The sequence below is a fragment of the Balaenoptera borealis genome, assembly GCF_965194805.1.
Source record: "Balaenoptera borealis genome assembly, chromosome: 2".
NCBI lineage: Eukaryota > Metazoa > Chordata > Mammalia > Artiodactyla > Balaenopteridae > Balaenoptera > Balaenoptera borealis.
In genome coordinates this window covers 28,007,519-28,018,362 of record NC_138867.1, presented here as the reverse complement: position 1 = coordinate 28,018,362, position 10,844 = coordinate 28,007,519, and the positions used below count along the sequence as shown (strand labels likewise).

At 37.6% G+C, this 10,844-nt stretch overlaps 1 protein-coding gene across 2 annotated transcripts in view; it reads right to left on the bottom strand.

The window, feature by feature from the left end:
* Nucleotides 1-1,087: 1,087 nt before the first annotated feature.
* CDH6 (cadherin 6) overlaps nt 1,088-10,844 on the bottom strand; it is a 129,241-nt gene continuing 119,484 nt past the window's right edge. For both annotated transcript variants that reach the window (XM_082382246.1, XM_082382245.1), the window contains exon 12: nt 1,088-7,104. In XM_082382246.1, coding sequence (XP_082238372.1) covers nt 6,614-7,104 — 491 coding nt within the window. In that variant the 3' untranslated portion in view covers nt 1,088-6,613. The remainder of the gene's footprint in view (nt 7,105-10,844) is intronic.

Below are 10,844 nucleotides of genomic sequence, written 5' to 3'. Positions count from 1 at the left end.
TTAACTTTAAGCCAAATGGCAAAAAATGAAAACACAAAGCAACAAGAAAAACCAGCTGCTATGGCATTGGTGATCCTCTGTGTTCTGGTGACATGTGACTTTTCCAAACCTAGTCCCCTTCACGGAAGCTCAGCTGAGATCAATGGCATTGCTTAAACATCCCTCTCTTTTCTCTCCTTTTCCTGCTGTTCTTTTCAATTCTTACCTCCCTTTGTCTCAATCCCACTAATTCCTAAACCTCCCACACCCTCCTCTACCTGGGCAGAAAGAGTTTCTCCATCCTATGAAGTCCTATGAACATTTTCATATATACCTCTCTGAAAACATCCCATGTCACCTTCTGGTAGGTACTGTAGTTATGAGTTTATGGTAGCCCTTCCTCATGGACGGGCTTCTGGAGAGAAGGGAAAAATATATCTGGCTTATTGTTGACCATTCCACAGCACACAGTGGAGTGCCTACTGTATACTGAACAAATGAATGAATAAATAAAAATCTCCGTAGCAAAGCAATGAATTCGATTCTCCCAGTTAAAAAATTGGGAAACTGCCTCTGTAGAAATTGGAGGCAGCTTAAAAAAGAGCAAGCGGGTAAAATATTATAGCTCTGAATATGCTGAAAACATTTTATTTACTCATAGTATCAGAATGCTGGAAGGATTTTATTCTTATTCCCCTTTGGACTAACCCTTTTTCTTTTTTAAATCAGAGATCCATAGACAATTGCTTTTATGGGAGGGAAATAAAGGATGGAGATTTGGGATGGGCAAAAATATAGAACTGTCCTTTTTTATCTAAAGCAATTACCATGAGGATAAACAGCTTTCTTAATACAGCGATTCCATAAATAACAGTAGAATTCTTGATGTCCCAGTGGTAAGAATTCTGCAGGGCCGTGCCAATGATATATATTACTGGTTGGAAGAAACTGTTGTTTACAAGCTAATTATTGTATAACAAGTTGGCTTTAGCTAGCTCTCTGAGAGGTTAAAACAGCAGATTTGGAAAGATAAAGTGTGTATCAGTATGTACATTTTAAAGATCTCTGATTACAAACAACAGTTTGAGAGAATTGAAAAAAAAACAAGTTAGAAAAAAACCAGTTTATTAAGTAATATCATATAAATAACTTGTTACAAAAATTGATTTGCAAAAGGCATATTTACTCTTTGTGAGGAATCACTTTTTAAATTGCATTCTTTTCAAATTTTTACGTCTAAGAAAACAAAGGAAAATAAAAGAAGCCATTTCAAGGAGCGTGTATTTGCCATTTGACTACAACAAAAGGCCTGGCCACACTGAGCTAAAAGGTAATTGTCTCAACCCCATTCTTCTAACACAGAAAACTTTCTCATGTAAACTGTGAAGTTATGAAAATCTCCCTAGCTAGAAATGTGGATGAAAGCTGAGCAGTGATTGTTTCCATCAGGTGTTCTCCTTGCCAAAGACACGAGCGATACCGAGAAAAACCATATGAACTGAGCTCTCCAGTCAGTAAATCTTCGAGGGTGGTATCAGCTTCAATTTATACTTGGGAGTATTTTTAATTAAAAACAATCAATACCAAAAAGCTTTTATTTTTGGGGTTTAAAATCACAAATCACAGTAGGAGAATGCCAAATTGCCTTAGCTTGGTACTACTGAAGATGCCCATAGCAATTATTTTAAGTCCTATTCTTATGCAGTTTACTTTCGAAGCAATGAAAATAATCCCAAACAAAATAGTACAGTGGTTTTGAATCGCTCCTATGTTTCTCCCGAGCAGATCAGTTTTACGTTTGCTACACAGCATTCCTCCTGAATGCCTAGTAATTCTATACATATGATTCCTTAATAAACACTAAACTAATAGATCATAGAAAACTAAAAGCTTATAGCAGGTGCCTCTAGACATATTTACATAAATAGCATAGTCTTGCAAGAAAGACCAAGATCTCATTATAGTGGAATGCTTTTTCCACAACGCTGGGTCCATGCCTCATTTGTCAGATTAACCCCATTTAAGGAGAAATTTGAGTTTGTAGTCCATGCGTTTTTAAAAAAAGGGAATTAAGCAACTTGTAAAAGCTCTTTTGAAATTAATCTAATAACCCAGTGGCTCTTCGGCTAAGTGCCTGGTCCTGTCTGAAATACAGTGGGTAATAGGCTTTGTTTCCATTTAACCTCCTTTCAGCACTTTCATCTGCTGGCTCTGTCGGGCAAACGTTCCCCCCAAATTAAAAAATGAAAATGCATCATAAATAAGGTATTACCAAATGGGGAGTAGATTAAAGATTGTCTCAGCAATGCTTAAATTAAATTGACAATGCAGAGACCATAAACTTCTGGCTTTAAAAATGAACTATTTCTTTATTAACTTTTAATAAGTGTGTGAGTCAATGTATTGCTCTGCACAGAAAATATGGTCGGGGTCCGATATTTTTTAGTAGAGAATTATCCCTTTAGAAAATTATTCCATAAAGATGCCAAAGGGAGATTAAAAATGCTGCAGCTGTAAGACTCACTGAACTTTTAAGGAGATGATACTGTAATTTTGTATTCTCTAGAAAAGAAAGCTGCTGTCAGACCTCAGGAAATAGTTTATTTTCCTGAAGACACACACACGAAGTCTTAATCTTTCCACTCTTATAATCTGATAAAGGAGGCTGGGTTGTAGTGGTAATAGTAGACTGCTTGGATTTTTAATCTCCTGTCACAATTCAAAAAAGATTTCATCTAGATAAAAAAAAAAGAATAAAATTACACTAAAATGATCCTTTTCAGAGGATACCTTTCAAAATAGTGGCGATCATGACTTTTTAGTGTTCTTCCAAAGTAATTACACCACTTCAACACTAGTGACTATGAAAAAATAATTTATTTGGTGGTTCGTTCGGTCTCTGGGGAAAATGAATTTAGCTGTACCTGCTTTAAATATTTAGTTTGTGCCCAGGAATCAAGTTTCTTCTTTCCTTTCAACTGCATACTTTTTTAATGGTCCTCAAGTATATAGAATTGAGGAATGCCCAATTCGTAGTTTACACATGATTATCTCCAATGAAATACCCATTTCAAGACAAAGCGTTTCGTATAAGGTATTGCTCAGCAAATCAGAACACCTCAAATGTATGTATTACTTAAATGTTTAAATTTAAAAATTACCTAAAAATGAAACTAATGAAAACATTCTGAAGTTAATTTAGATCCGTAAAATTTGGATGCTTCTAAGATAGAGATTCAACTTATAAGAACTTTTTGTACAACTTTTTGGGAGCTGAAAATGAACACTAAACCAAAATTTTTATACTGAGTTAGAATATAACACCAGGTGTTATTCCATCTGAAAATGGAGTTGATTTGTATACAAACCTCCCTATATGCACCTAAACTGTAAAGCTAAGAAAGCTCTTACAAAAACATATATTTTCTGGGCCCAGGTCCCCTCGCTTATGGCTCTATGAAACCATTTTTGATTCTCCCTCACTTGATTTAATTTTTTATTTGGGAATGAATGTTTTCCAGGCCTTTCAGAAGAAAGTGCCATGAAGTGAAGGGGCTTTAAACTTATGCACAATAGCTTAATGTTTTTAAAATTTCAGCTTATTCTAGGGAACATCTCAGTGATAAAGAAACTTTCCCCTTTGAATAGAGGGAAAAAAAAAAAAAAGTGAGAAGGGCCTCAAAGTCCTTGAAACAACCCACAAAAACAATCTCCCTATATTTAATGAATTTTGTTTCTCAGTGATTAAAGCAAATATTAAAACAACTTTACCTCTTCTCAATTTCCTTCTTTCTCATCACAAACATCTAATATCAGGACAGAGACAATGTGAAAACTGAGCTGAAAACTAATGTTTTCTCCAGTAATCATTCATGTCAACCCAGGTTCTTGACCTGATGTCTTGGTGGAAGGAAGTGAGACCAGCACAGAATGCTGGAACTATGGCTCTTATTGTTTCCACGACATCAGGCAGCTTTAATTTTAGGAAAATATTACTCAGTCTTGACATTTATAGGACCCTAGTGCAAAATATTCAGCTCCAATCTATCCAATTTCTTAGAGATTCACTTCATCATCAGCTTTTGTGGTAAGAGATTTAACAGTTATTTGAATACTTAGTCATATTAACCTGCTCTTGGTATAACTGTCCCATCTTCAGGGTGGAATAAGATAACTTCCAATTACACCTCAGAAATTCCACTACAGAACTTCTTACTTTCACTTAGGAGGAGAGCGTAAACCTTACCCTTAAACATGGAAGTTGCTGGCGTCAACCCACACACATTCCAATTAATGCCAAAATTTCAAAAGGAAGACTTCTGATGATACCTTTCTTTTTACAGGACTATCTTTCTTGATATACTTTATTACATGACATGAAATGTAAGGATAGAGAGCTCTTAAATTTTACAGTAAGTTGTGTGATTAAGGTGCTGTTCTATTGCTATAAATAACTAGTTCTTATTAACTTTACTAAGCTATCTTTTTTTCGACACTTACCTGTGACTATGATATATATCGATTCATTACAGTGAAGCCCTCCTGTAGTATTTTGTCTGCATTCCTGTGTGTGTATATGTCTGTGTGTGTGTGAAGAACTAGAAAAGAAAACCTTGTAAGCAGGAAACAGCCCAACCATGAAATACTTGTTAGTATACAGGGAAGTCCATCCATTCAGGAAACACAAGGAATAATATGGTTGTAAAAAATTTTCACTCTCACTGGGTAACCCAAAAGACTATATTTCTCTTATTTTAAAGGTGCTGTCTTTACTTCCTGGGTAATACACCTATTTAGAACTTAACTACTAAACAACAGTGTGTTTCCAAATAGAAAGTATGTGCTGATAGGACATTATCCCCAAATGGAAATGGCACTAAGATTATCTGTAGAAAATTAACATTAATTGAAAATAAATCCCTAAGACTAATAATTGAAGTCAGCATATTCTTAAGTACATATTATATACATACAGAGCCTGTTTTTTTCAAAGTTTTCAAAACAAGGATGTTTCATTACAGTACTTTGGAAATTTCTGATGACTGTACAATGTAGGAGTCTAATGACAAAAATCATTAGAACAGCGAATGAAATAAATGATTTGAACCTGCCAAAAGGATTAGTTCAGTTCAGTTGGGTCCTCTGGATGATAACTATGATGCTAATTGCATAATTAGAGAAATAATGGATTCGATGGATTGTACATTACTTTTCTGTTGCAGTTTGAGACCATTACTTTATCATTAGTTCAAAGACAAGGATGGCAGGATTGCCGTGGAAACAAAGTTAAAAACAATGAAAAAATTTTAATGCTTTTGAAAGTCAGCTATCATTTTAATTACAATCTTAAACACCCTTGTTGAAGGGAATCCAAATTTTCCCTTTGTAAGCGTCTTCCAAACATGTAATATGTAGGTTTTCACCATGATTTCAATGTCCGTCTATATGTAACATGTTATATAAATATATGGATATTTCCGAATGTGAAGGACAGGGTGTCAAGTTCAAGTGTGACTGGCTCTTACCTCCCCATTAGACTCTGAGAGAGGGATCTGAGTTTTATTTAATCTACCTTCACTAATGCAACTTAATTGTATAAGAAGTATCTGAAGAATATGAATTATTTTACTTCACACTGCTACTTTCAAGTATATTAGAATAATACTGACAATTACAGACAAGGAGTTAAAATTTTGTCTCAGAAAAGTTCCTTCAAGAACTTTTGAAACAATTTAGACTTATTTGTAATTAGCCTACTGATGGCTGAAATAATTTCAAGTGATCCATGATACATTTGGTGGCCCAAACTTTAAAATATGCTAAATATTTCCTTTGTTAACATTTATTAGCTATTTTTCTTTTCCCTTTATATGGTGCAAGGGCAAACTTTTGTATGTCTAATATATAACAAATTATGAGTCAGTGGCAAGGAATGAGGTCTTATTAAGATTTTTTTTTTTTTTTTTTTTTTGGTTATCTTTGAATGTTACCATTTAATTGGCATCATTTCCTAAAGAAGAAGGTGCATCTCAAAACACTGGTGGATCTGATGTTTTGAATAGTCATCGGTGCCAGAAAAAGATCATGAAGGATAAACAGGACTGGCAAATATCATTTTAAATTCTTTTTGACAGAAATACACACCCATATATAGTTCATCATCTCCTTGTGAGCTGATATACCAGGAACAGTGGTTCCTCCTTCATTTCTTTAACTAAAACTATATTTTTATAAAGTATAATCCCTTATCCCATTAGCATGTGAAATGTACAGAGCAGTCAGCTGACCTTGAGTCAATGCAAGGTAGTAAGAGACCAGGCCAGTGAAATGGAGCATGTTCCAAACCTGCACTAAGAGAACAGGGGAAAAGATTACTCCCCGGCCTCTCCTCCAGCACGGTGCCTGTTGGACTGACATGGTTAACTGGATGCACTAAAAAATAAACATTTGCCTCTCAGAAGCTCATAAAAGTGTACTAGAAAAAAAGTCTCTGACATTGGATCCGCACGGACTGCAGCCATTGACTTTTGGAATGGGTAGAACAGAGAACCCTTCACGGAGCGGTGGATAAATAGAAGGAAATAGCCACTTCACATGTTTCAGTGTCGTACTGGAAAATGAAAAAGGCAACATATCAGGAGTCCTTGTCACTGCCCACCCCTCCGTACATATCTGCGAGCTTTTTGAACCGAGGCCCCCAGTCACTAAGGTAATCGTAGTCCTGGTCTCCATCCGTGGTCACCGACTCCAGCGAGCTCAGGGAATCGGCCACCGAGCCGGTACCCTCGTAGGCGAAGGTGGCCAAAGAGTCGTAGGGCGGGGCAGTGGGGTCCGTGTCATTTTCCTTTAACCTTTGGTTAATGAAATCTCGGACGTCGGTGTTATCACAAGCTGCTGGAGTCCGTCGGGGTAGAAAAAGGGCTTCGGGCACAATGTCCCTGCGTAATTTGCTGTCCTCTATGGCTTCGGGATTCCTTAGGGTGCCGATATCAAAGGCCTGGGTGTCCTCCTCTCCCCCACCTTCGTCGTTGTAACTGACAATGTTGTCTCTTATGTCCTCTTTGGAAATGATCAAAGGTTCTTTTTTCCGCTGTCGCCTGAGAGCTGCAAACAACACCACTGTCACTGGAAGCAGAAACAAAACAGCGAGGGAAGGGAAAGTTAATTTGCCAACCAATTAACGTCAGGAAGAAACACTGCTCCAAAGTGAAGTTTTCAAAGTTTTCGAGGAAACTACTCGAGACTCTTGCTTCCTTAAGGATGCATGTGCCTCCACGCATGATCAAACCAGGACCCTCTCCCACCCCCAAATCGAGTAACTATTTGAAAGAAAGTTAGGATTTAAGTAGAGGATAAAACACCTTCATGTTTTGTCAGTAGTTCCTTCTTGCTTTGAAATGGCAGACTAGTTTCAAGGTAAGGAAAAAATAATAATAATAATAAAAAAGAGCTCAAACACAGTGAGAGTACTGCAATAAGAGTGAAAATTATGCTGAACACCTGAAATGCTCTGAAACTGTTTATAAGCGCAAGGCTGGCACCTTCGGGGATGTGTTGAAGGGTTTGCATAACTCCACTTCTAAAATAACTTTTGCACTGATGCCTTCTTTTTTTTCCCGAGAAAAGTATAAAGTTAGTTTAAAACCCAAAGTAGAGATGTGGATGTCTGGATACCTTTCTTACATATAAGTACAGGTAATACCTGCAGAGACCCAGATATAATTCAGAAAGCCGTTTTGGACTTCAAGATCAGCCAGTTTGAAGGGGGCAGGTAATAGTGCACATGCCAGATTATCTGTGTTTAGGCTAAACAAAATAAACACATTTAAGTGGGAACTTAAAAATCTCTCAGAGTTTCATGTTCTGTAAGTTTGTTGACCGGAATGTTCGTTCTTTTGATTTTTCCTAATTCGGATTAGAGGCAAAGCAAGAACTGTGTTTAAATAGCTCCTGATGTTTCTTCATAGCTGGTTGGGTAGAAAACAGCTGACTGTAAAGAGACACATCTACGAATGAACACATGGATGGGAAAGTGAAAACATACTGACAGCTTAGAGAGAAAACAGCCATCCAGGGCAGAAAATGCATTGTTAACCTGGGGTTGTCCAGGGGAGATTAGTACCAGGAACATCTCTTTACTCTCTCATCCATAACATGGTCCAGTTTTTATGAGCCATGCAAATTGAATTATCACAATAAGAATTACAGAACAATGGCTTTTGGTGGATGAGTATATCTATCTCTATATTAATGGATATAGGCACACCCAGGTGTCTATATATTTAACATTTCAGATGTTAATAGTATTAATAATTGGTGATCTATCGAGATAGTTCTATGTGCCAAGCACTGTGCTAAGTGCTTTACATACCGAATCAAATTTAATTATCATAATAGTCTTACAAAGTAGGTACCATCATTATAACTCCATTTTACATAAAAGGAAATTGAGGTTTAGAGATGTCACATGTACGAACAATTGAAATCCAGGTCAGTCAGACTAAAAAGCCTGTACTCTTAATTACCATGCTTTGAAGCATGTTTGGATTGTAGACTATTTCTAAAGGATATGCAATTTTGCTGTTTTCAAGCATGCGGTTGTGTAACGGTACACATTCTCTTTTGCTCCTGATGCCTCATTTATCCCTTTCATTCAGGGTATTTATTTATTTGTTTATTCAATAAATATTTATTTAGTGCCAACTCTGTGAGAGGTATAGTTCTAAGCATTATCAATGAAAAAAAAAAGATCAAGAGCCTGTCTGAAAAAGGAAGGCAGGGGTGGTGGTGGTGGGGTGGTGGATAGAGACAGAAAAAAACAATGTATGTCATGAATAAGGAAATTATTAGAAGGTGATAAGTGCAATGGAAACAAGAAAAAGTAGGGCAGAGTAAGGAGGATGGGAAGGACTTCCGTGTACGTTTGAGGGGCTGTATATATTTTTTGGAGGGAGACTGCATCATTGAGGAAGTAACATTTGAGCAAAGAGACGAGGAGTTATCCAAGGAACTATCTGGAGAAGAGGACAGAGCTAGGAGGAAGGCCACGGAGTGGAAGTGTGCCTGGAGCGTGTGAGGTGCCGGGGAGAGGAGAGGAGTCGGAAGGGCCATGTCAAGTGGAGCTGTGGATGCTTTGTACACCTTCACTTTACCCGGGGGTCCAGGTGGGTGGAAAATTGCATGGCTTTGGGTGGAGGGATGCTCTTAATCTACCTTTTATGCTGGTTTCCAGTGTGACGCGGATTTGCAAAACAGAGGGTTGTAAGTAAGGACAGCCTTTGGGATAGAGAATAGAATCAAGCTAACTGTTGCTCAAAGAAATAAATTCTGATGGACACAGGTTCATTCCAACATTTAAGGCAAGATAGCAGGCATTTATCACTTCCTGATTTTTCCCCAGCTTAAGTTGCCTATATCTTGTCTTTTACTCCTGTGCACACCTGAAAGTGCAATTGTCTAGAAGACAGAGGGCACATTCAGTAATTTAAAGGCATTTGTGCACTGCCTAATTCTCCTACTGTTACAACTGCCTGTATCTTTTCTTATTGGCCCAATGCACATCTGAACAGAATTTCTTGAGGGTGTAACTGTCTAAAAGGAAGATCTTTTTCAAAGCTAACTTTTATAAACTGAAAATGTGAGTTCTAAGCACATGGAACAAAAACACTCTGAGAAAGTAAAATGCTGTCTTCTCTGTAACTGAGCCCTTCCCTTTTCTCTACCCCCTTGAGGCCAGAGGACAGCAGTGAGATATTTGGGGCCAGGGTGCTTGGACAAATTTGTGTTCAAATCCTATCATAAAACTGGAAGGTAGCAAGGCATCTGAGATCAGCAGATCTAGGTTCACTTAAACGATCTGACCTTTCTAAGTCAGTTTCCTTCTCTGTAAAAGAGAAGCAATAACACAGTGCCCAGTGTGAAAGTTATTATGCCAACTCTAAAGCACCAAAGAAGCACGAGATGTAGTAGTTGTTTTTACTGTTGCTTTCTTGACAAAAACAACAGATGCCACATGATCCACTTTCTTGACGGCAGATTTCCTCCTATATCAATGTGGCTTTCCTTCTCTTACCAACTCTCCGGTTTGCTGCCACTTTCTTCAGTGGTCTTATTTTTAGTTCGAGCTCTCTTTCAGCCTGAAAGTTACACTGCATTCTATAAGTTCATGGAGAAAATAGAGTACAGTGTGGAAGCACCAGGGGTCGGCAGGGTAAAGACCTGCGTTTGGAACTTAGCTCTACCACCTGTTAGCTGTGTAACTTGGCTTCACACCCTGGGGCCTCAGTTTTCATATGTAAGATGCAGATAAATATAGACTAGATGGTTCTGAGGATTAAGTGAGAAAGACATTTGTAAAGCATCTTGCCCAGTGTCTAGCCCATGCTGTGAGCCTACTAAAGATTAGATCCCATTTTTCTCCTTTTTAATTAGGTACAGAATTCCAAAGAGACTAGACAAGATGTGGGAAACACTGAGGCAAATTAGAAGTAATGAGGAGACAGTGAATTCACTGGAGGAAAAAGATGAAAAGAGAGGACATAGGGAGCTGGTTAGAAGGAAACTAAGGGGGAGGACAAAGTGGGTAGATGATGAGGGAAGGGAAGCATGACCTCTATGAGATGAAGGCTGGCTCTTCCTCCGTAGACCATGAGCCCATGGAATTCTTCCTGAGTACGGTATGCCAGTCTAGCCCTTCTAAAAATAACCTCTTTTTTTATCAAAAAGAATATTCATATCTTTCTCTTGGAAAACAATTTTTACAGACTCACACCATTAGAACACTGATTTGTCTTTGCATACTGTCAGTTTTTATTTATCCTCATATCTTAAAATACTTCCCCCAAATCTTAGCTGACAAAGAGAAT